Here is a 25090-nt window from a genome sequence, read left to right as displayed (position 1 = left end):
AAACATTTTATCTGTATTTAACGAAAGTCGACAAATTCTTTATTTATTTAACTACTTATGCATTTATTAAACAAGTAATTCATTTTACTTAATAAATTACAAATCTCGTGACAACCGCCATTACAACTAGTGTGACGTAAGCAAAGAAGCTTCTAGACGACGCAGCTGAAGTACACGACTCCAAATGTTTGAACAAATCGTTATAATTCCTAGCAGCTTCGTTCGCAGTGTCACTAGATGGCTCTGCGAGACCAACAGCTGTGTTCTTGAACAGGAGGTCGTTGACCTCGTCGAACGGTGAATACATTTCCATGTTGATGAGTTGCGCGGAAGTTGCCGCGTTGTAGCCGAAGTGTGCGTCTAAAGTGTCAAGGAGTGCGTTCAGGCTGTTGAGGAGAGGGTCGTTTCTGGAAAAAATGTTATTTTTAGTAAAAATACCTGTTTTAATTGGTCTGCGTCAGAAAATTGTAGGTATAAAAGGTTTATTGTATACTAGCTTTCCGATCACGGCTTCGCCTGTTTTGTTTCAAACCTAATAAATTACATATATACTAAAACCTTCCTCGAGAATCACTCTATCTATTAAAAAAAACCGCATCAAAATCCGTTGCGTAGTATCAAAGATGTAGTAACTCAGGCCCCGGAACCACAGACACAATAGAAAATCTAATAAAAACACACACTGATCGGTCACAGACACAATAGAAAATCTATTGTGTCTGGGACCGATCGGGCCGCTTGGGGCTCAATGGGTTAAGCGTGCATAGGGACATAGGGATAGAGAAAGCGGCTTTGTTTTATACTATGTAGTGATATATCATCACGCTAAGGCCAATAGGAACGGAGCTATGCGGGTAAACAGAGTTTTTAAATTAAATACATTACCTCCTTGCCAAAACTTCAGAATCAACGACATAAGCCAGCAAGCAGTTCTGATCGACATTAACTCCGGTGTACGCAGCGAGAGAGTTGTTCCTGCACAGGACTCGAACTTGGTACTCCGCTAGGTTCGCGGCGTTGAGATTGGCTGGAATGGATATTTTTTTGCTAATAAAGTTTATGTTTAGGAATTATTTGAATTACTACTTATAAGATTACTAGCTTACCGCCCGCGGCTTCGCCCGCTTTCTCTAAAACGATTTGAGATTAAAACTATCCCATCTCTCAAGTTGGATCGAACTGCACATGGGGTGCGAATTTTATTATACATAATCGGTTACGTGGTTTAAGAGTCCATTGAGGACAAACATTGTGACACGAGATTTATACAGGGTTATTTGTAAAACACCGGCAACCTCGCAGGACAAGATAGCTAACATCTTATGTAACAACATTTATTCTACGACTTTTGGCTGTTGGCATAACGAAATAAATTATTTTTAAATGATTTTTTAAGCTTTTATTGTACTCTCCTAACGTTTGTAAGTCTATGTTCTACTCATCATCGAAAGGACAACCGCGACGCGACGCCCCCTTTCCCCTCTCGTTCGCTTCTCGTTTACGTAATTTTTGTGATGCGCGTAGAGTTTATAATATTCAAACGGAAAATGAAATGAACATTTATTTTTGTATGAAAATAAAATGTAACAAAATATCAAAAGTCGTAGAACAATTAATGTTTTTACTTATGATGTTACGTATCTTGTCCTGCGAGGTTGCTGGTGTTTTACAAGTAACCCTGTATATATATTAAGATTATGATATTAAAATATTTTGTTTTTTTTTTGTTTATTATTATAAAATCATTAATCGCTTATTCTTCAGAGGCTCTTATAGGGTTAGCAATAATGGAAAAATAGATGTTTGTTTGTGTTTGTTAAATTATACTATGTATCACTATTCGGTAAAACTGTACATTATTCTACTAAATAAAAAGGAATTACGTGCAAGTTTTCCTTTCTAACCAAATAATTTAGCAAAATCTTGATAAAAAATGTACTATAAAATGTTTGTAATGTATTATAAAATGTTTGTTATAGAATTTATAATATTTTCAAAGCTTTCCCTGAAAAAACCTATAAAAAATGACTTACCATGAATACTAGCCAGATTAACATACAACACAAAAACTCACAACAAAACTCACCATTAATATTAGCCAGATCAACGAACGCCACATCGCTCTCCGGGTCAGCGAGACACGCGACGGAACCGTTGTTGCCGTAGTACTTGTTGCTGTTGTCGAACGAACATTCTTGATCTGAGATGGAAAATATTTTTTTTATATGTTCTTGTCTACTGATAACACTTCAATAACAATCTATCAAAAAAGAGCACCGAGCACACATGTCAGAAGTGAAACTACTTTGACTCAATGATTCAAATATACTTAAATTTTCGCCATGACATGAAATTATTGCCATGACGCGACCTTGAAATTATACTCTCAACGCGCCTAAAGAAGTTTCACTTTTGACAAAAAAAGTGCGTTAAATTGAAACCATATGTTACAATTTTTCGACAATTTGTAACATCGCGATGATTATAACCCAGACGGGTTAAAATGCAATTTTAAAATAAAATGGAAATATGTTTTTAAAGTAACCTTTATTAGGCTTCTTCTACTTTAAGTGCCTTTGAGTAATCTTTGATCATAAGGGGTATTTCAAATACATAAAAGGCTGAATAGTGTTAATTTTACTGTCATAAAATAACTTTTTTCCAAAATAAAGAATTGTTGCAAGATGATAATATTATGGTTGATGGTATACAAGTCATTAAAGAAACACAAAAACATATAAAAATCAATTGTAAAATAAATTATTATTAATAAGTTACTTACTTTGTGAAAAGTTGCCAACAATAGTGATGCTTGGCTTGCACAGAGAGCACAGTGGTGTTGCGTCGAAGTTCTGAAAAAGCATTTGTAATTTAATAAAATGTGCACAACATGTCCAAAATAGGTTCATTTTTTACATAACATAAAGGTGCATTTTTAAATATTCTCAGAACTTCTTTGGAAAAAAAGCATCGATGTCTTTATAATTTATTGATATGCAATCTTGAGTCTAAGATTATTTCACAATTTCGGTTAAAATTGCAACGGATAATATCTTTTGTGCACCCTTAAGCTAGTGGTAACTTTTTATACAGTATACGGTGAGGAGTATCTAATTTTTTATTTTAAAATATTGTGTTAACCCGTCAATTCCCAGTGTCACCTGTAGGTGACAGTAGTTTAATATTTTTTTTCTACCACATGACAATTAATTTTTGAATTCTACCATGTTTGTTGCAAAGCTTATTAGTTGAACTATTCATGTTTTTTTTCTGGCAAAGCTAACTTTATGATTTTTATCAAATTTGCTTAGTTGTTTCGCGCGTACTTGAAGTAGTCAGAGTTTGTGTGATTCCTTGAAGTGTAAAGTGATATAAAAATGTCCCGACAGTAAGTATTGTTTTTTTTCTCATTGCATATAGTAAATGAAAGTATTATCTATAATATAAATATATTTTATGATAAAAATAACTAATAGCATCTTCACTACAGCACTGAAAATATGCCGTGTCACCTGGAGGTGACACTGGGCATTATAATAACTTTATTATTCCGAATTCATTGTAAGTAATACCAAGACTGTTGTTTATTTTCTTCTTATTGCTATGTGGTGATATTGTTTTAGAGGTTGTTTACGTATTACAGGTTGACGTTAGATGAGATTGCCTAGGAGTTGCAAGCCGGAGAAGACCCAGGCGATATTATTTTATCTCCTCCTGATGATGGTGTGGGGACTGACGAAGAAAGTGGAGACGAAAATGACGCTAGTATTTTTCATTTTTCTAGTCGCATGCTTTGAGCACAATTAGAATGTAAAAATAAACCTTCCGTCTTTGGAGAACATTGTGTACATGACGAAGAAGAAGTCGAAATACCGAAGAAAAAAGATCTTACAAAGCTTTTGATGAAATTATTGCCGTCATGTGGCATCGTCACCATTGTATCCAACTAACACGGATTGGATCCTATCATAAAAGTAGATCGCTTTAGATTTGTGGATAAAAAACATGTTTTGGCATAGAAGCATCTTACCAAAATGCATGGCTGATCAAAGGGCTGATGGCAACTAACTGGACCTACTAAGATTTCCAACGGAATGTGGTAAGGTAAACGCAGCTATCAACGACCCATCGAAAATCTGAAGGTATTACCGACCTATAAAAGTAATTCGAAATTTAAACGTTTCCAGAACTATTCTAGCTATAGGTAGGCAAAGTTATACACGAATGTATTAATTGAGCATCGTATACTTTAACGTTAGAGTGAGTAACTGAGCAAAAAAGAGTTAAAATGCGTAAGTTGCTGCGGGGTAGCGTGGAAGCAGGACGTGTCGTACTGTTCCGTTGTTCCTTCGGGTAAGTACTGTGAGTATCTTTTTAAGACATTTACAAACAAATGACATCTATACTTTAATTTATATTACTAAATGTCAATGCATTTAAGTGTCAACTTTTCATTTCTTACAACATTTTATTAATAAAACGTAATTTGAAACGATAAAACTTAAAATTAAAATGGGACGGTGTTAGCTTCACCAGTTTAAGTCGTGGCAGGTATCAACGACCCGTAAGTCGGCAATGGCAGCAACGTAACTTTTTGTTTTATTTTCTTTTATGTTATTATATCACACTAACACAAGTGGTCTTATGGACCAGTTTAAATCTAAGCTATGAGTCTTCATAAAAATCTATTAGCGACTAAACTTTTTTGTCTAGTGTTGTGTCTTTTAGCGTTGTCAATTTATACAAAGTTATGATATTTTCGAGGATCCCTATCGAATAGTTACAGTAGTAAATCATTGTTTTTTTTTTGTTTAAACAATATGCATTTGTTCATATTTTGTATGACATTAATCAATTATAATCTATTTTATAGTCTGATGGTCAAATGAATTAAAATAACCATTTTTTTATGGGTCGGTAATACAATTTAGGTTTATACTTACATACTTTAATACCGACCCATGTGGGTCGGCAATAGCAACTATAGGAAGCTATTACCGATCGAATATAGATTGTTTAGTTTCTCATCTACAAATTCAAATTCAAATTGCTTTATTTGCAGAATGTAGAATAAAGATGTTTGTATATACAGATAATATTGATCCTTAAACATTCCGCTCGTAATTGAGCGTGCAAATATATTTTTATTACTTTTATGACATAATAGGTGCCTATTAAAAATTATATTTTTTTTAGGTTCAATTAACATAAAACATATAATTAGGTATATTTTTTCCAGAAATATGGAGCCACGAAAGCGGCGAAAAGTATTCAGTAAAACACAACTCGCCGAAGCAATCAATCAAATAGCATAACGAAATATCCTAGAGTTTGAAATCCTTAATTTAATATATGTACATATATTAATAGTATTATGTTGATTAATTTAAAAGTTTGTAATTATTTAGTTCATTACTAAAAAGTACTCATTTGTTTTATTAAAAATAACTACAATAAAAAAATACGAATATATTTGCATTTTTATTTCATTTTATTAAGATCGGTAATCATCATCATCACTAGCTTCTATACATTCCATTGCTGGAAAAAGGCTTCCTCTCACATACGATCGGGAATAGCTGCATAAAAATCGTTAATAGCTTCACAGCCGTTTTTATGGGTCGGTAATAGCAACAATCGACTAAGTCACATTGTAAATTATTTTTTACAAGATAATCCTTTATTAGAATGTATTTGCTTCAATAAATACATTTTTTATACATAACACTAGCATATAAAATGAAATTATAAATCTTTAGAAGAACCAGTATACTTAAAAAATATGGTTGATTTTGAAATTGCCTTAGAGGGGTCGTTAATACCTGCGTTTACCCTAACCGTAATTCTGCCTATATATTCTCAGTACAAATGAGAGTGCCCACAGAAATGAGGAGAACTGGAACCGCGGACGACCATTCGGTAATTGATCTCTCAGTGTAGATGCAGGTACGCACGGTACTAACGCACTAGAAAAATGTGCGCCAAGTGCAATATCAGTTTACATATAAAGTGTTGGTACATGTTCCAGAATAAATAAGTAATGTATTTTTTTCTACTTGTTCATAAATAAAAATTATTATTATAATTTATTTTTATTCCCAACAAAAAAAAAGAACAACCTCGTTAACCCTTTAGAGTCCTAAGTTAAAACAATGCCCAGTGTCACCTGTGGGTGACACCCTCATAAAAAAAAATTGGGGGGTAGTATTTTTTTTTGTTTTTTGTTTTTGTCTTCGCCAGATGTATTTTAACTATTTCAGTAAAAGAGAAATGCAAAATTGCTATTAACTTAGACATGGGAATTGAAGAGTTAAGAACAATTTCAAAAAATTGTCAGCTTGATTTGAATTTTTAATTAAATCTAATTTCTCAAGAGCACATTAGTCAAGTCAAATAAATATTACACACATTATCCCCATAAAAACAACAAAACTCACAATCCCCAAATAAACTCACACATCATCCATAAACACAAAAAACTCACAACTCCAAACTCACACTCTTATCCATCGCATGTGACGCATCCATTGCACCAGGCGCACAGGAACTGCTGAAGAACTCTCCAACTGCTCGACCGTAGTCACATTCAGAGGAACTGATCACTTCGCGCTCGTGAGCCGTGCGGAGGAATGATACGAATGCTGTAATTAATATGTATGTAATAATACTCATATAGAAAGGGAACACAGGGATAAAGTGGCGTAAGGGAAAAAGAGGATTACTGTTATAGATATTTACATGTTGGAAATGAAATTATAATAGGAGGAAAAACAAGAGGGAAATGTAATAAAGGGGCAATAATGGTCGAAAATTGATCATTACAGTCTCGTGCGCAGTGCGCAAGACTTTTACAGTAGGTATAAAATTGGAAGTAAGACATGGAGAAGGTAAGGAAAACTCAGCAGGGAAATAAATAGATAAATGAATAGCGAATTTAAAGATAGAAACAAAGAGGGGATGCAAAGAAAGAAATAATGAATAAAGAGATGAGGCAAAAGGAAAGAACTTACAAATCCCCCCAAACTCCGGGAAGCAAGCGTTCTTTCCGCGCAGATTCTCGAATCTCGTGATATTATTGCTCTGCGCACTTGTCTCCTTGACGAGTGCTGCGACACGACTGAACGCGAACGGATCGCTGCGAGAGTTTTGTACCAGCTTCACTGATGAGAGGCTGTAGTGTCTGGAAGTAAAAGTAAGGATATATGGAAGTAAAAAAAAGTGGGTAGTGTGTTTCTACACACTTCTGTAACGAGTAATATAAAAAAAACGTGGTAAAATACTTACTGTCTCGCCAAATATCCATAATTAGCAGGCGTAGCGATAAAATCAGCTGTATTATCTCTAATATCAGCCAAGCACTGGAACACATTGGTCCGTTGCTGACAGGATAGTGCGGGTTCGATGCCCAGCGTGTAAGCGGCCAGTTGCAACCAATTGCATTTGGTGTGTTCTTGTGGAGAGACTGTGCACCAGCGACGGGCTGGGACACAGCTTGGAGACGCGTCGATTGAGGGGAGATTGCGTACTGGAAGACAATATAATATTTTGAAAAATCCGAACACACGTGTCAGAAGTGAAACTTATTTGGCAAGATTCAAAGATACCAAAATAAAAGAGTTGAATCATTCTCTAGTGTACAACAATTATATCGTGCCTCATGAATAAAAAAGCTAAATACCATAAACTTGTTAGATTTAAGCAAGTATTCAAATTGAAACTACCAAAAAAATAACTGGGTAAAACTACGAGGTAAAATTTACCCACACACTCCAACAGTACAAAAACTCACAATTATTGGAATAATTAGCGGGTGTAGGCAACCCATCCTCATAGTTGACCCTCGCATTCGATCCCCCCACGATGGCGCTGAACAACACAGATTGCCAACCATTGCCGCTCGGGCTTGCACCACCCGGCCACCAATTGCGAAGGTTGCTTTGGATCTCTAGTGCTTTTTCACTGTATAAGAGAATAATAATTATGGATAATACAATTAAGTAAAAAAAAATAATAATAATTAATTAATTAAAAATATCCTGTCCATGATTTTTCTAGCAAACCCATTTTTATTAGACATTTATTATAAAATTGGTCTCATTCAAGGTCGACTTAAATTTGTAATTTAGGAAAGGTAAAATTTTTTCTGTTTTATCACTTCGCTCACGGCCCTGCGGCACAGCCCAGGTACCCGTTATATCGGGGAGTCGCAGGGATCTCACGTGTTTTCGCGGAGGAATTCCAACCAATACCTTCGGCCCCATCATTAAAGCAGCTCGACGGAACACAGTGGGGTTTTAGTCGGTAAGAATTCGACATAACCCACGGCTCCTTCCCCGGGGGCCGTGGGTATCTATGCAAGATTTCCCCACTTTAAAAAAAATTGGTTGTCTGTAAAGTCGGTTTACTGACGATAGTTGAACGTGACTACGTCTTAAGGCCGATTGTGCTTCTTTCATCTTTGTCACTCGTTCCGCGCTCTCGCATGCACTTCATGCATTACATGGAACGCCTCAGAGCGAGGTAACGCCGCATGAGTCATGTCTGTGAGTGTAATTTGACTGACCGGTTGGCTTGGTTGGTAGTGGCCCTGCCTTCAAAGCCAGAGGTCGTGGGTTCGATTCCCACCCGGGGCAAATATTTGTGCGATGAACATAGATGTTTGCTCTGTCTGGATGTTAATTATCTATATAAGTATTTATTTAATATTATGTATGTATGTTTATCAGCCATCTGGTTTCCATAACACAAGCGAAAAAAGCGCAAGTTTGGGATCAGATCGTGCCGTGTGTGAAAATTGTCCTGAAATATTTATTTATTTATTTATTTATGTTTTTTCGTGCGTGCAGCCGGCTTATATCGAATTATATCGAATTACTAGCTTTCCGCCCGCGGCTTCGCCCGCGTTTTCAGAGAAATCCCCGCATAGTTCCCTTTCCCGTGGGATTTCCGGGATAAAACCTATCCTATCTCTCAAGTTGGATCGAACTGCACATGGTGTGCGAATTTTATTATAATCGGTTGAGTGGTTTAGGAGTCCATTGAGGACAAACATTGTGACACGAGATTTATATATATTAAGATAAGACGTTGTCACGTTGAGTGTTGTCACAAAGGGATCTCACGTGTTAGCGACGAGCGCGCTCCAGGGCTGGCGCACGAAGGCGCAGGGCGCGGCGGGCGCGGCGAGCGCGGCGCCCGACAGCGCGCTCAGCGTGCCGTCCGGGCATAGCGCTGCGTATGATGCTGCTATGTCGGGGTTGCGGATCTGTGGTGTACGCAAATAGATGTTAGACTCGAAATGTGTGCGTGTACTAGTAAGAAGAGAAACTTCTTTATGACCTTATTTTTCAAAAAATAATTTACTATATGCAACTTTACAGAAATACGTCGAATCACGCGTGGTAGGGATAAAAAAAGTAACGTAACGGAAAAATGTCACGCGTAACGAAAAAACGTTACACTAAATTTTTTTCCAACCCCAATAAAGAAGTTTCACTTCAAAAATTGTCAAACTAAAAACCACAACAACGCAATTTACCTTTTTACAAAAAAAAATGAAATAAATTATTGGCACCATTAATATCACAAAAATTGTAAAAAGAACACTACACTCACACTAAAGAACTCTCGAACATGCTGCCACGCGACATACGCGACAGACGTTCCGTTACTCCTGCGCAGACACTCCAACGCTTGTATGTGTCTGTTGTCATTGCGCACACCCGCAATGGCTACGCCCATATCGATGGAATAGCTCGCGCAGCCCGACCGATCGCCGCATAGCGAGCAGAGGGATTGGTAGCGGGACTCTGTAAGAAAAAAATATATTAAAAAAAGAGCATGTGTGCTAAGCACACGTGTCAGAAGTGAAACTTCTTTGGCAAGATTCAAAGATACTAAAATCGTCGGCTTACTCCATGACTTGACGGTAATCTCATGACGCGACCTTGATATTTTACTCTCAACGCGCCCAAAGCAGTTTCACTTCAACAGACATAAATCTACTAGAGACGGAATAAAAGTTCAATTTTGTTGTATTTTTTATTTTTTGTGATTTTTTGAACTAATAATTTTTTTTCTATGTAGTTACATTACTTACTCAGATCAGTATCAACAGATACATTCGCGCTCCAAGGCCCAGGCCGGCAAGCACTACCAAAGAACTGACTGAGCGTATCTACTTCTAGTTCTTCTGCCGTTTTTCCATTTGTGTCTGTGTTCGGGCAGCGGTCTGTGCGTGCCGCCTGTTGAAAACAAAAATATATAAAAAAACATTTTCATTACCTACATTATATTATTATATATACGTGAAATATATATTTATAACTAGCTTCCGCCCGCGACTCCGTCCGCGCGGAAAAATTAAGAAAAGTTAAGATTTATTTTTTTCTACGTATTTTTCCGGGATAAAAAGTATCCTATTTTATGCCCAGGATAATAAAGTATAATTATACCAAGTTTCATCGAAATCGAACCGTTAGTTTTCACGTGATGCCTGAACATACATACAGACAGACAGACAGACAAAAATGTTTTTAATCACATATTTGGGTTTGGTATCGATCCAGTAACTCCCCCTGCTATTTATTTTTTCAATATTTTCAATGTACAGAATTGACCCTTCTACAGATTTATTATATGTATAGATTATTTATAATTAGTGTTATTTATTGTAATTAATCTGAAACTATTATGTTTACGTAATTACTTATTAATATTTTTATGAACTCATACCTAAGGGAAGGCACTTTTTTCTAAGACACAGGTAATAAATAACCTGGTTCAGAAAACGGAGCAAAATTCTGAACCAAATATGTAAATTTTGCTGATGGCCAATAGTAAGTACAAAATAAATAAAAATATTGTTTATTTTATTTTGAGTTTTAGCATTACATTAATAATTAGTGTAGCCACTTATTCCATCCAAATATTTTGAGTCAGACGAAAAACACTATATGTGTTAGTGTTTTTAGTACAACAACAACCAACAAAACACATCAACTATCTAACTATCTCCTACAACTCCAGGATACTCACAGCTCTCTCCAGACCCTTTAGCACCCTGGGAGACCACCTGAGATCCGGTTCATCCAGCCCCGGGTGGCAGTAGCTGCCCCCACGCAGACCCTCCAGACCACCTGAATGGGTCACTGGCACTATGGCCACCGCTTCGAATGCGTATGGCTCTGGAAATTGAAATCGATCTCTATATATTTTACTAGCTGCTCCGCGCGGTTTCACCGCCGTAGCTCCACTCCTGTTGGTCGTAGCGTGATGGTTTATAGCCTATAGCCTTCCTCGATAAATGAGCTATCTATCACCGAAAGATTTTTTCAAATCGGACCAGTAGTTCCCGAGATTAGCGCATTCAAACAAACAAACTCTTCAGCTTTATAATATTAGTATAGATAAAATTCTCGTGTCACAATTTTACCGATTCTGATCTTCAAATGCAAAAACAAACTCTTCAGCTTCATAATATTAGTAGTATAGATATTGTGTTTCTTCCTGACTTACCGTTCCTAGAAATATCTCGTATAGAGGCAACCACTCTGCTGCCCTCCGGCTGCGCTTGCGACAGCAGCACCATCTCCTCTTCAGAGAACACACCGAGGTGGGCATCACCACGCGCTATTTTTATGGCACAATCGACTCTAGATAGTACAAAATTATTTTTAATCAGTGAGTATGCTTTATGGCTATGAACAATTAGAATTACAAACTTGACCTATGTGAATTTAGATTAAAAGAATAAAAATAAAGTTTTTAAAACTAAAACCGGAATACTAAAACACGCTCTAAAATAATGTTTCTAAAGGTTAAAATAATTTGTTTTTATGTTTTTTAAATATACAAAATACAAATAAAATATATATTATAACGAAACATAAATTACCTGGATTCCACAGGCTCGCAAATCGCCTGGCTGCCATCTCTGTCCAAAGTCTGACATAATATTGGATTCGATGAAGATATACAAACACGATCTGTAAAATATATAAATAATTATTATAATCACGCATAAAACAAAAAAAAACAGATATTGAACATAGGAACTAGTGCACACCAAATATCACTAGCACTACAAAAGTATATAACAAAGTCGCTTTCTCTATCTCTATGTACAATAAGTATGCTTAAATCTTTAAAACTATGCTACGGATTTTGATGCGGTTTTTTAATAGATAGAGTGATTCCCCAGGAAGGTTTTAGTAGGTACATATATCATTTATTGGGTTTAGACAAAGCGGGCGAAGCCGCGGGCGGGTTGCTATTTATTTATATAATATACTATTATGTTTAGTTTTAGTATTTTTGTTTATTTCTGAGCCTTAGACAGTGTTATTAAATGTGTACTTACATTAGATTCCTATTATTTCACAACAATTCCATTTTATTATAATAAAAATGTAATCTAAAAATGTGCTAAAATTTTTGATATCGGTAGAATGATGTAAATACTTTAATAAATAATTCTCAAATAATAACTAGGTTTAGATAGTTTTTCTTTTTCAATATATAAAATTATTATTAAAATCTTGTTAAAATCTAAAACCATTCTCACAATTTCATCCACACGTTTTCCCGCCATAATGCCCTTGTCACAGATAATCACATTAACAAAACAGGCCAAGTTCGAATTAGACCACAGATTACTAAATAATAAACCGGCCAAGTTGTATACATGAATACCCCCCTTAATATTTTATTTTTATTAATTTTTAGTATTTGTTGTTGTAGCGGCAACGGAAATACCTACATCATTTGAGAAAATTTCAGCTTTCTAGATATCACGGTTTATGAGATACAGTTGAGATACAGCCTGGAGACAGACAGGCAGACAGACAACAAAGTCTCAGTAATAGAGTCCCGTTTTACCCTTGGGTACGGGTAACCTTAAAAAAAGTGCATATTGGAGGTTCAATACATGCTGTTATAAAAGCTTCACCTATTTAGAGAATCTACATAACTTAAGGTTAGCTCGTTTGAAAAGAATACGTGTATAAAACAAAAAGACTTCCGTATACCGGAAAATTTCTGTTAAATATTGGAATTTTTAAAGGGCCTATTTTAAATCCTTGGTTAAATCTTATCGGTCCAATAAAGTATAACACAATAATATACAGTATGTTGTTTCATTGCTTAAAGTAGCAAGTCATATCACATACATATACAACTTAGCATGTACTTGAATACACACACTAGACATTATCATATCTACAGATATCACAAAATATCGATTGATAAACGATTCTTGAAATGGGAAGGGCATCGATGTAAGAATTCCAATCGCCATTCATCATACTTTAATTTGTGAAGATATTTGAGTCGATACATATCAAACTCCGGTAAGTCCATTCTAACAGAAATGTGGGAATCGAGGTATTTTTAATAACTTAAAAAAACAATATGTTTGCAGCTTTATAATTTATGACGGATATAATATAATACATTAGAATTATTTTTACGAAGAAAAAGAAATGTATTACTTGATGATTATGCCACAAAATTAGATTTAAATCTGGACATACAGGCGTTTGATAAATACCAGCAAAACTTACCGGGTTTTGAAAAACATCGTCTTGGACTTACAGGAATTTGAAAAATCTCTAATGGACTTACAGGGATTTGATAGAACTCAGTTTTGGGACGTACTGAGGTGGTGGAAATGGGTAGATAGTTTGTCGCGTTGTAAGTATAGGACACTAAAATAAAATATGTAAATTAAAAGATACAAATTATTATTATTATTAACCTTTATCATCCCACTGCTGGGCAAAGAGAGGGGTCAATAAATCAAAACGGTTGAAAAAATCTCAGTACGGCCCTGGGCTTCATGGCTGGAAATAACTACTGTGCGTGTGCTGTGCGTCAGTTTCATTTATCTTTTAGCTGTTTTCTGAGCCTTGTCTGTTTTAGCTTTTGGTATTGTTTTTTTCCTTGCTTTGTCTAGAACCACCACCTCTATAGTAAAACTGTTTTCTTCCATCATTTATCAATTAAAACGATTTCTAAGCATTGGTCACACATGTTAGCTTCAACAAAATTGAGAGAAATGGCAGCCATTTTAGTGCCATACTGCGCTGTGATTGGTCGAAATGGACTTACCTGAGTTTGATAAACCACTGTCGATGGACATACCGGAGTTTGAAAAAAAATATTAACTTTAAACCTTATTTTAATAAAGATACGATTGACTTACCTAACTTTGAAAAGTTCAGACTGGTTTAGTTTTACAATTCAAAATTGGCGCCATTGTTATCTCAATTTTGGCGGGGAGTGGACTTACCGGAGTTTGATATGTATCGACTCATTTCCTGTTGGAAAGTTATAGAAATTTGTGGTCCTCGAAAAATTATGAACATTTTTAATTCAACGAAGAATAAATAATTGTATCTACATTACTGCATAATATAAAACACAGCGCTTTCTCTGTCCCTATGTCCCAATATGTATGCTTAAATCTTTAAAACTACGCTAAACGCGTACGCTTTAAAAGTAGTATCTTTAAAAGTAAGATTTTGATGCGGTTTTTTAATAGATAGAGATTCTCGAGGAAGGTTTTTAGTATATAATTACTACATAGCAGACGAAGCCGCGGGCGAAAAGCTAGTAAGGAATAAAGGCTTTTTAAACATCATTTTCCTTTTAAAGGCTTTTAACCAATTCATCAGTCAAGTAATCGAAATTAAAACTATTGGTGCTTTAATGGCAAAGGAAAATTAACAAAATATATCTATTAATAATCCACAGACTACACCCAAATATGTTTTATCAGGTCACGAGTTCCACTATCGATCGTTTGATATAATACCTACAATTAATCTTGGAAATTTTATCAATTGTTAAATAATAAGTTATAGTAACGCCAATTATAATTAAGTACCTACCTGAAAATCCAATTAATTAACTTTACAAAACATGATAGAGTAATATCTAACACCATGCATGATGTATTAGATTTAAGAACCCTATAATTATATATATTATATATTCTTAAAACTTTACTCACAGCTTTGTGCTGATACAGCCGCTATCACAGATACAAAATACAGCAACTTAAAACCCATTTTCACACAACACTACATCTATGTCTATAAAAGTCAGTCTTAAACCACGCTTGTTTTAGCACGAGCGTTTGACACGTTCGCTAATCTATAACTACTCTTATAATATTTCAAACGGGCTATGCAGTGTTTGTCATAATGATCTTATCAACGTTTCGAAATTTACTGTAAAGGTGGGTGATAAATATGTACTGATAAGCTGATAACTGATTATGTGGACGTTTGGTGTCCTACAAGGGACGACTGTTGGACCCGGTTTATCCTCATACGTGAACTTAAAAAAAATGACACATATTTATAAAGTATAAAAAACTTTATTTAACTGTTCGATTTTTTTTAATTCAGCGCTAAAATGAAACATTTTCATAGGATTTTCATAGAAGTCAAATGTTTTGATCTAACGCTGACTGGAGGCCTCATTAGGCTCTCACATCGTGACGAAAGTCATGTATAAATGACAGATTAGCGCTTTCGAACAAACAAACAAACTCTGCATCTTTATAATATTAATATAGATTTATATTATTTAGTTGCAATTTATAATTACAACGCGTCGCCAAGTCGGTTACAAAAATGCACAAGTTTTCTACCGTATTTCATATCTCTACATTCATAAAAAGCTACTGTTACAGATATGGTTACAGTACAGTCTAAGAAAAAAATACATAAAAAATACACAATCGATTCTATGGTACGATTGATATATAAAAATTCTTTTTTTTTCAATTAAATTCGCTTATTGTTGGTTATTATTGTTATTATTTGTTAAAATCGTATAAATAGAAACACAAAAGTTTGAATGTTGTTTATACTGGAACTTAAACACGTACTAGATTGCTTTTTAATCAATACATATGCCAATGTTTAAAAAAAAGGACTTATTATCCTAATCCTAGCCGAGACAAATCCAACAAACAATTGATTATTAAAATAAGTTTGTCCTGAGTCAGAACTACGTTAGACATGTAGCTTAAATACCAGTAAGTATATTATTAGTCTGTGCTTATACACATCAAACTTTAATCATCAAAATAGTTAATTTCAATAGTTAAGTAAATAAATTTTATTTTATTTATAACAACTCTACAAAAATAGGTAAGAATTTTGCACAAAGCTTTGTCTCTGTACAATTTATCTACTCTTGTGGCTTAAATGGGTTGAATTTTCCAAGAAAAATACATTTTTATAAATACTGAAATAGAACGGAACTGCACTAATCTTGCCGCTAGTCATATACATAAATAAACTGAAGATAAGCTGATATGATATCAACCCTATTTTCCACTATCAGTGCTAAGTAACCACAACCGTATTTGAACAATTTAACTTTGCAATAATAACTTCGATCAAATAGCAACTACACATGGAATTTAAATAAAATGCTTCTTCTTCTAAAATGTTAAAAGTACATAGTCTCATAGATAATACTGATATATTTATTATCTATAGTAATATTATGAATACGAAAATTTGGATGTTAATGGATGAAGGTAGTATCTTCTCAGCTATTTTCGCATATTATTCTGATTATACCTAATACTTTCATGAATTTATTTTAACGCAAAAAATATTACTTAATTCAAGGAAAGGTAAAATAAATAAAAATCCTTAATTTGAAACGCTACTATAAATGTAAGTAAACGCTACTATAAAAGGTACCTACTGATACCTAACATATCTTAAAATCATTGTTTTTCTGTAATATCTACAAAACTACGTAGTATCTAAAATAAGATATTACTATTACAAGAAGTATATGTAGATTTTTCTACAAAGGAATTTTTCGTCAAGAAATTCCACATGATAGGTTGTTGATTCATGATTAACATGAATCAACAACCTATCATGACGCATTTTACAACTCATTCTATTGTAAAAGTAATGTTCGACAAAATTTCATTTATCATCAAAATATCGGAAATCGATATCGCATTTCCGCGTAGGTACTCTCCTTTTTCTTAATACCTATTTACTACGCGAAATATCGGAAATCGATATCGCATTTCCGCGTACTCTCCTTTTTAGTTTTTCTTAATACTTACCACGCGTCATATTATTTCCTTTGTGATTCAAAAATTGTACTATAGATAATCATTATTCAGGTAAAAAAATATCAAAGATATAATCGATGACGTTTCTAAAACATAAAGATTGCTTATCTACTAGCTGTACCCCGTGGTTTTACCCGCGTTGCTCGGCTCTTGTTAGTCCTAGGAAATTGTAAATATTATTTACTAGATTCAGGGTTATATAACATACTAGCTTTCTGCCCGCGGCTTCGCCCGCTGTGTCTAAAACTTAATAAAATTATACATATAAAACTTCCTCTTCAATCAGTTTATCTATTAAAAAAACCGCGTCAAAATCCGTTGCGTAGTTTTAAAGATTTAAGCATACATAGGGACAGAGAAAGCCACTTTGTTTTATACTATGTAGTGATGAAAGAGATTATTATGATATTGTTAGCTTTAAAAGCTTTTGTAAAAATGCGGTTAATGAAATAATTACCACCGATATAAATTACTATCATGCAAACAGCAAACTAGTTAAACCATTTCCATCCAAATTACATTTGTGTTGATTTGTCACGTAAGGTTGGCTAGTAAAATAAAAATAAATGAAAAATCGTGTACATTGCCATAGTGCATACATTATTTGTAGTTCTTACTTTTATTATATCTTACAAAGAAGCAATAGGCGTTTCAGCTATAATTGCTGTTAAAACCTGGGAGTACGGACAGCTCTGGTGAATCTGGTCATATATATAGCGCTTTTTTTTCCCCTTTAAACAAAGTATACTTATGTCAAAAATATTCATACATATAACAAAAATCTATAATTATCAAAATTATTGAAGGTTAAAATGCAACAATTCCATAGAGATGACAAAAGCAAGACCACAGTATGGCAAACGATGATCAAATGCTGCAAGAACTTTTGTCTTCAAACTAGTATACATGGCTTCTACCACATCGCTGGACCTCGCAGGCATTGGACGGAGCGGTTAGTGAGGTCCTTCCTACTAATATTATAAATGCGAAAGTTTGTGAGGATGGATATGTATGTGTATGTATGTATGTTTGTTACTATTTCACGCAAATACTACTGAACCGATTACAATGACATTTAGGACATAGAGGGTAACTTGCCCAAAGCTTAATCTTCTACTATATAAAAATAAGTCGGGTTTTCCTTCCTGACGCTATAACTCCAGAACGCACCAACCGATTACCACGGTTTTGCATTCGTTGGAAAGGTCTCGGGCTCCGTGAGGTTTATAGCAAAGAAAAGGTGTCTCTGGTGGCGAAACGGAGTTCGCCCGGTTTGCTAGTTTAATATAAAAAATTAAACTCAAATCCAAATTAATTTATTAATTGCTTGAACACGTACATAAGAAGCTTTAAATTGCATACAGAACGGATATATTCTAATCTAAAAGTGTTTACAATTTAACGGTCACATACACATTTGCCCATTGGATAGATTCTAAACAAGTGTTTACAATTTAACGGTCACATACACATTTGCCCATTGGATAGATTCTAAACAAGTGTTTACAATTTAACGGTCACATACACATTTGCCTTCTAGAATGATCTGGGTTGGGATAACAGCAGTGGCCCTGTGGGGAGCGATCAGTGTGTCAACGGGGCAGTTCCAGAGATACCGGGACAATCCCACTGTGGTCGCTTTGGACAAGGATTATAAATCGTGGAAGTTTAGCCTACCGGGGGTTACTGCGTGTGATGAGGTAATTAGCTAAAAAAGGTCTAATCATCTAATGTACCATTGTGTTATAGCAAAAGATGTGATGTTCTCGCCTAAAATCAAACCCATAGAATAATATTGCATACTGCAAATAATACCTAATATATTCTTTGAAAAAACTTAACAAAACAACCTTACTGAAACCTAATAACCTAATCATGAAAATTATTATACGCTTGAAAATTTTCAAGAGCCGTCACAAAGATTCATATCACATATCGGTTTCTGAATTCAGTATTTGTCGTTAAGAACGTCTTAAACCACACTTATGTACTGCATAAAAATTGTCTTATTTTACTTAAGTGACATCTATACTACTAGTAGCTGTGCCCCGCAGATTTACCATCAGAGCTTCGATCCTGTTGGGCTAAGCGTGATGGTAGCCTATAGCCTTCCTCGATAAATGATGAGCAATCTAACACTGAAAGAATTTTTCACAGCTAGTATTATATTAAGCCAATCTCAATATAAAAACTGGCCTTATATTTGTTTTAATTTTAGGATAGAGTAAGCAAAGAAAAACTTGAAAAGGCAATACAATCTCGTTGGAATGTAAGCCCAGATGAGGAAAAATACGAATACTATGCCAAGTTTGTAGATATTGTGGCAAACTCTAACTTTTTCCATCTAGAAGGATATGAGGAGTTTAAAAGTGATCCTAAACTAAATGTGGACCTTTTCAAATTGGTTGTTGAGGTATGTTTTTAAATAAAGATAATGTACTTTAACTATCTATTCAAAAGCTGAATAATAAAATAAATTTTTAGTAGGTACATTATTCTTCTTGTTTATCCATAAAAATTGCTCTTTGTACCATACTCATAAAAATTGTTAACTCACATGTGCCTAGAGTAGCCTTACATCTTTGCAGTCCAGTCTAGTCACTTGAATTTATATATTTTTGTAAAGGTATTGGTTGCCGAGTTGTACAATTGACCTACACAAAATATATTTATGCATGTCTTAAAAGTGCAAATCCTAAATATGTTTTCTAATACAACTTTAGTCGGCCATTTTAATCAACTAATACTTCTGCCAGGTGATGCCAGACCAGCACATAGTGATCTCATCATCAGAGCCCATTTCACCAACATGGACGCCGATCATGACAGAACACGGCGCTTGCTACGTCACGAACTCTATCGCTGTTTATGATGCAGCTATCGTGTATGTCTTGGTCAATCTTCACAATGGGCAGCGTTGGCTCAACGAATGTTCTTTTGCTGCCATTACGGCGATTACGAAGAGCATCTACATTGACGACCGATCATAGACATTTAGGCCCTCTACACTATCGTGATTGCCTCTACTCGCCCAACGTTGCCCATTGAAAAGAGGGTTAGGTATCCATATATATAATATATAAATTAAACGCGCTAACATAGTTGAGAGTTACTGGTAGAGATTGCTGCTTAGCAATAAGGCCACCTCTTGTACAAACGATGCCTTTTTTTGTAATAATGTTATTTTTGTCGGAATTTTTTCTTTTGTCGGTAAAACTACCGACGAAACATCTCATTCCCATGAAAATAAACTTATTTTATGTAACTGATGTGAGAAAATAAACTCTTTTTTTAAACAACTCGGGGGAACGTAGTTAAAAGTTTAGGTATAGTGCATTTATTCAACATCGATACCACACCCTCTATAAAACCTTCATTAATTGGAAATATCAAATATCAAGATTAAAAATTCAATTCACGTAACACAATCAAAGACCTCTGTAAGCGATTTTCCTCAAGTTTTGAACCATTTGATTAGCAGGTCTTTACCAATTAGAAAAAAAAACACACGAGTTTGTGTCATAGACTATATTTTCTATCCCGGGTCAAAACGATTGATGCCGGGAAAAGCGGTTGTAAAATCAACATTCAGTCTAGTCATCATTTAAATTTCGTCTAGTCATTCAATCAAATAGCAGATTCAAACAGATGACGACGACATGTATAAAACATAAATAATAAAAATATAATATTATGTAACTACATCCATAATAATTAAATTTTTCAGGAAGCCGCACCCAAACACGACCAAAGACATGCCATTCACTTGCCAATACTCGATGGGGTTATGTTTTATCATGTTTGTCTTAAATAGTAACGCCCACGTAAGTATTAATAAAATAATACAAATTATACCTGGGCATTCCAAACACCCCTTACCATGAATAACATCAAAGACAATCGATTATTAAAAGGTTTAAATGTATACGGAACATAGTTGTTTTTTTTGCATTTTAAATGTATAATATACATTCATTCGAATATTAATATCTTATTTCGTGTTGAAAGTATTACCGTTATAGTTAAGTAGGTATTTTATACGGTTATTTGAAAACTCTACCTAACAGTTTTGCTTCGGACAATTTTTGAGCGTGATTGTGACTAGTTGTTTATATTACTTAACTCATAAGTCTAACAGTTATAATTACATACTTAACTTCTCGATAGAAAGAGCCTTATAAAAATACCATATACATATCTATAATTACCATATACATAATTATAATTGTACACATAAACCATAATTTCCAGTTCTTCGTTCACTCTCCATACGACATAGCTGACACTTCGAACCCTCCATCCACAATAATACCCTTTTTGAATCGCTTCACCTATCTAACTGTTACGGAAACGCGAGCGGGACAGGGTGTGAGAGAGTTGTCTCCTCGACGTCGAGCCTGTCTGTATACTGATGAAAGCAGTGGGAACATGACGGTAATTTGACTGTATAAATGCTAATTACTACCCGGATTTCCTTGTAACCTACAATTACTACCTACTCTTCTTATTCTACGATTCTGGTTTACTAAAATCTTAATTATTATTACCCTCTTTATCATTCTTGTGACTTGTCCTCTTAACTTTCCTACTCCTACTATTCTAATATCCTGCTATCCTACTTTTACTATTCTAACACCTTAGTAGGTAGTCTTTATTCACCTTAGTAGTTCAACAAACATAACCTTAGTAGTCTTTAGTACTTTACTCCTGCTTTTTTCTGCTCAACACTGTATTACGTACTGGGAATAACTTGAGCATCACTTTCCATCAGGAGACCTGCCAGCTCCTGCTTAAGCGATAAAAAAAACTAAATCGCCATCCTAACTTTCATAATTTTCCACTAGTGCTGTCCTCTAAGGCTGTCCTACTTATATTTGATTCAAATATTTATGAACTTTAAGGTATATAGCACGCACATGTGTCGCCTGGGATGCAGAAGTCGTCTCGCAGTGAAGCTATGCGGTTGTCAGCCATTTTACTATTTTTATGAAGGTAATTCTTACCTCGTCATTTACCTATACGTGTTTTTTTATAAAACAACTCCCGGTCCTAAGAGGTTCGGATTCTGCCTTAACACAATAAAAATCGCATGTCTTTATACGTATATAGGTAATCGATGAAATAATTTTTGAAATCAATTTACCTAGTTGTTCCTGATTAGCGTGTTCAAACAAACAAAACTTTTCAACTTTGTTATTACATAGTTTATAATAACAAAGCATACATGCTTATCACATTAAAAAAAAATAAAGAACGAAAAAAAAATTATTGCCAAATACACTGAATATAAATTTAAGATTAAATCAGGCTGAAACGGACCTAAAACATATTTATAAAGCATTTGAATGCTATAAAACAATATCAAATTAAACTTATACTACAGGTGGTAAGCCGTGCACTCCTGCAGGCATGTGGTGCCTCTCCAGATATTCAAGAGACTTGGCCAACTTCGCAGGCATGAAATGCAAATGTAGCCCGCTGTGTTTGGACTCCTTGTTCCGTGAAAGTACCACTGAGAATAGAGTATGGTGGGTTTTATTATGGTTTTGTTATCTTGTTTAATATGAACTGTTTATGTAGTATCTTTTAACGTAATAACTTGATTTCCGACCGTGATTCGCCCGCCTTGTCTAAAGTTTAACTTATTAGTAAATACATACCTACCTACCTGTCGTGGCCATATAGTAGATTTGCTCATTTTATGAAATGATTGATCATTCCGTGATCACGTTTCATGAAATGAGCAATTCTACGATATGGCCACGACATACCTACTAAAAATTTCTTCGCTAACTACTTAGGTAGTATATCTATCTACTAAAAATAACCGCATCAAAGTTTCATAGTTATACAGGTGTTATTGCGACAAGTATTTTAAAGGCGATTTCGTTTTTTTTGTTAAAAATAGTTATTAATAAACTTGTATCTAATAAGAAATGGTAAAATAGTAAATTATTTAAAAATAGATTTAAGCGTATCTATATACAAGTCAATAACTGCGTTAAAAATAACCGACTTCAAACTTGCACAGACAAAAATGCTCATTAAATAAAAACTACTGGGCCTATCCGAATAAAATTTATCTCGCATCGAACAAAAAAAGAATCACGTAAATCGGTTCAGAAACCTCGGAGTAATCGGTGTACATACTTACATAAAAAAAAAACATACCGGCCGAATTGATAACCTCCTCCTTTTTTTTGAAGTCGGTTAAAAAATACTTTGAACTACTATTTTGTCAAACTTGCACAAAACTGATTTTAACAAACTAATTATTACTAATATTTCTCTTTCAGGGAAAAGAACCTGTTTCACGGCGCGGGGGCCATTCGTCTCACGGTATACTCGCCGCGCCTGCGCTATACAAGGGAAATCGTGTTCCATTTTGAGGATTTAGTCGGTAATAACTTCTGTTTAGATAAAAAAATCTAAGTTTATTGAGATGCGCCCGCGGTTTCACCCGCATTACTCCGCTTATGTTGGTCTAAGGTTGATATATAACTAGCCTTCCTCGATAAAAAGGCTATCTAACACCGAAAGAATTTTTCAAATCGGACCAGTAGTTCCTGAGATTAGCGCATTCAAACAAACAAACAAACTCTTCAGCTTAATAATATCAGTATAGATTCAAATGAGATATCAAAATTGACAAAATCACACTATACGCTTGAGTATAGATACACATTACACGCATAGGTAATATTATAGAGTACCTATTACCCGCAGCTTCGCTAGCGTCTGAATTGTAAATATAAGCTATTCCACGTTGACATGCCATAAATTTCATTAAAAACGGTCCAGCCAAAAGGAGGAAACTTAAATATTTTGAATTGTTAATTGTTCTATTTTAGTGTCATTTGGCGGTGCAGCTGGTCTCTTCCTCGGCGCCAGCTTCATCAGCTTTGTGGAGATCATTTACTTCCTCTTGGAGAGATTCTGCTATACATTCGCTACTACGAAGTCAGATACGATTCAGGTAGCCTTATTGACTGCAAGAACAATTTAATTTTTGAAGTGACACCTTCGCGCGTTGAGAGTAAAAATTTCAAGGTCGCGTCATGGCAATACCGTCACGTCATGGACTAAAGCGACAATTTTGGTATCATCTTGCCAAAGAAGTTTCTCTTCTGACACGTGTGCTCAGCACACACGATTTTTTTTAGTTCTTTGTTCTATTGTATAGCATTGAAATGCTTAAAAACTTTTTTTTCAGGAGTATAATCAAAAAGCGATCATTCACTATTACGATAAGAAAACTCTTCATGAAAATCGACTTCAAGAAATAGCTCTCACTTTTAAAGGTCGAAAACATATTAAATATTAAAAGGCAAGAGTGATTAATTGTTTTAATATCTAAATAATAAAAATTTGTACTGCAGTATTGAATGCACTAATAAAAATATAAAACCTTATCTGTGTTTAAAATCGATTGTTAATCTGTGATCACGTGTCAACATGCGTGTCAATCAACGATGTTATCTGTCGTCTGTGGCCTAATTTTGGCGGGAATAGCGTGACAGCTCATAGTTATATTTTATAATAATTGTCCTCTTAACATGGGTCAAGGTAATCGATAAATTCATGCGAGCCTTATGTGAACTCTCATGTTCATAATGGGCTAGGTATGGGCACGTATGGGTAATGGGGCAGATGCATTATGTATCACTGATCGATTTTCTTTTAGAAAAGTAGAAATGAAACAAAAAATAACTGTACACTTTAAACAAGTTTATTTAATACAATATTTATATAACATTACACTACTTAGTACATTTTACAATAATTTAAGAGAACGCTACGCCGAAAATTGTCCCGAAATTTTAGACGTATAGGTACTTTAAAAAAAGTATTAGTTATAAATTTCCGGCTTCTTTCCGGTATATTTTAGGCTTCTCTATAATGTTCTTTGTTGGTTGGCATGTTAAAAAACTGCGATAATCGAGTTCTAAATATTTATGGAAAACAATTTTA

The 25090-nt window shown here is 34.6% G+C and overlaps 2 protein-coding genes across 4 annotated transcripts; one reads left to right on the top strand and one right to left on the bottom strand.

Moving 5' to 3' along the window:
• Positions 1-2: 2 nt before the first annotated feature.
• Positions 3-15177, bottom strand: LOC123702114 (transferrin-like). The gene is made up of 15 exons (XM_045649758.1): positions 15014-15177; positions 11897-11987; positions 11518-11654; positions 11038-11186; positions 10100-10244; positions 9616-9809; positions 9123-9265; positions 7790-7959; positions 7285-7525; positions 7011-7180; positions 6499-6641; positions 2783-2852; positions 2087-2200; positions 886-1027; positions 3-407 (listed from the first exon to the last, which is right to left on the bottom strand). The coding sequence occupies exons 1-15, from the start codon at positions 15069-15071 to the stop codon at positions 89-91; spliced, it is 2286 nt and encodes a 761-aa protein (XP_045505714.1). The 5' UTR covers positions 15072-15177; the 3' UTR covers positions 3-88.
• LOC123702115 (pickpocket protein 19-like) lies at positions 15135-24514 on the top strand. Of its 3 annotated transcripts, none has more exons than XM_045649759.1 (12): positions 16616-16700; positions 17926-18071; positions 18660-18819; positions 19338-19532; positions 19876-20003; positions 20847-20943; positions 21371-21553; positions 22021-22111; positions 22503-22647; positions 23416-23519; positions 23971-24095; positions 24333-24514. In XM_045649759.1, exons 2-12 carry the CDS (start codon positions 17932-17934, stop codon positions 24441-24443), a joined length of 1479 nt encoding a protein of 492 aa, XP_045505715.1. In that variant the 5' UTR covers positions 16616-16700; positions 17926-17931; the 3' UTR covers positions 24444-24514. The 3 variants fall into 3 exon arrangements, with proteins under 3 accessions (XP_045505717.1, XP_045505715.1, XP_045505716.1); XM_045649760.1 differs by having other exon boundaries at positions 16624-16700; positions 17949-18071; XM_045649761.1 differs by lacking the exons at positions 16616-16700; positions 17926-18071 and adding an exon at positions 15135-15241.
• The last annotated feature ends 576 nt before the right edge of the window (positions 24515-25090 follow it).

Source organism: Colias croceus, chromosome 23 (assembly GCF_905220415.1).
Source record: "Colias croceus chromosome 23, ilColCroc2.1".
Classification (NCBI taxonomy): Eukaryota; Metazoa; Arthropoda; class Insecta; order Lepidoptera; family Pieridae; genus Colias; species Colias croceus.
The sequence above is the reverse complement of the archived record's forward strand: the minus strand, read 5'-3'. Positions and strand labels throughout refer to the sequence as shown.

Bases quoted from the DNA above. Each gene is read 5' to 3' on its own strand.
- LOC123702115 (XM_045649759.1), top strand. From the start codon at position 17,932: ATGCAACAATTCCATAGAGATGACAAAAGCAAGACCACAGTATGGCAA. The intron at 20,004-20,846 runs GTATGTCTTGGT...TAAATTTTTCAG, and splicing joins GTTTATGATGCAGCTATCGT to GAAGCCGCACCCAAACACGA. The intron at 22,648-23,415 runs GTGGGTTTTATT...TTTCTCTTTCAG, and splicing joins ACCACTGAGAATAGAGTATG to GGAAAAGAACCTGTTTCACG.
- LOC123702114 (XM_045649758.1), bottom strand. From the start codon at position 15,071: ATGGGTTTTAAGTTGCTGTATTTTGTATCTGTGATAGCGGCTGTATCA. The intron at 11,988-15,013 runs GTGAGTAAAGTT...TATATTTTACAG, and splicing joins GGCTGTATCAGCACAAAGCT to ATCGTGTTTGTATATCTTCA. The intron at 2,853-6,498 runs GTGAGTTTGGAG...ATGCTTTTTCAG, and splicing joins CACATGCGATGGATAAGAGT to AACTTCGACGCAACACCACT.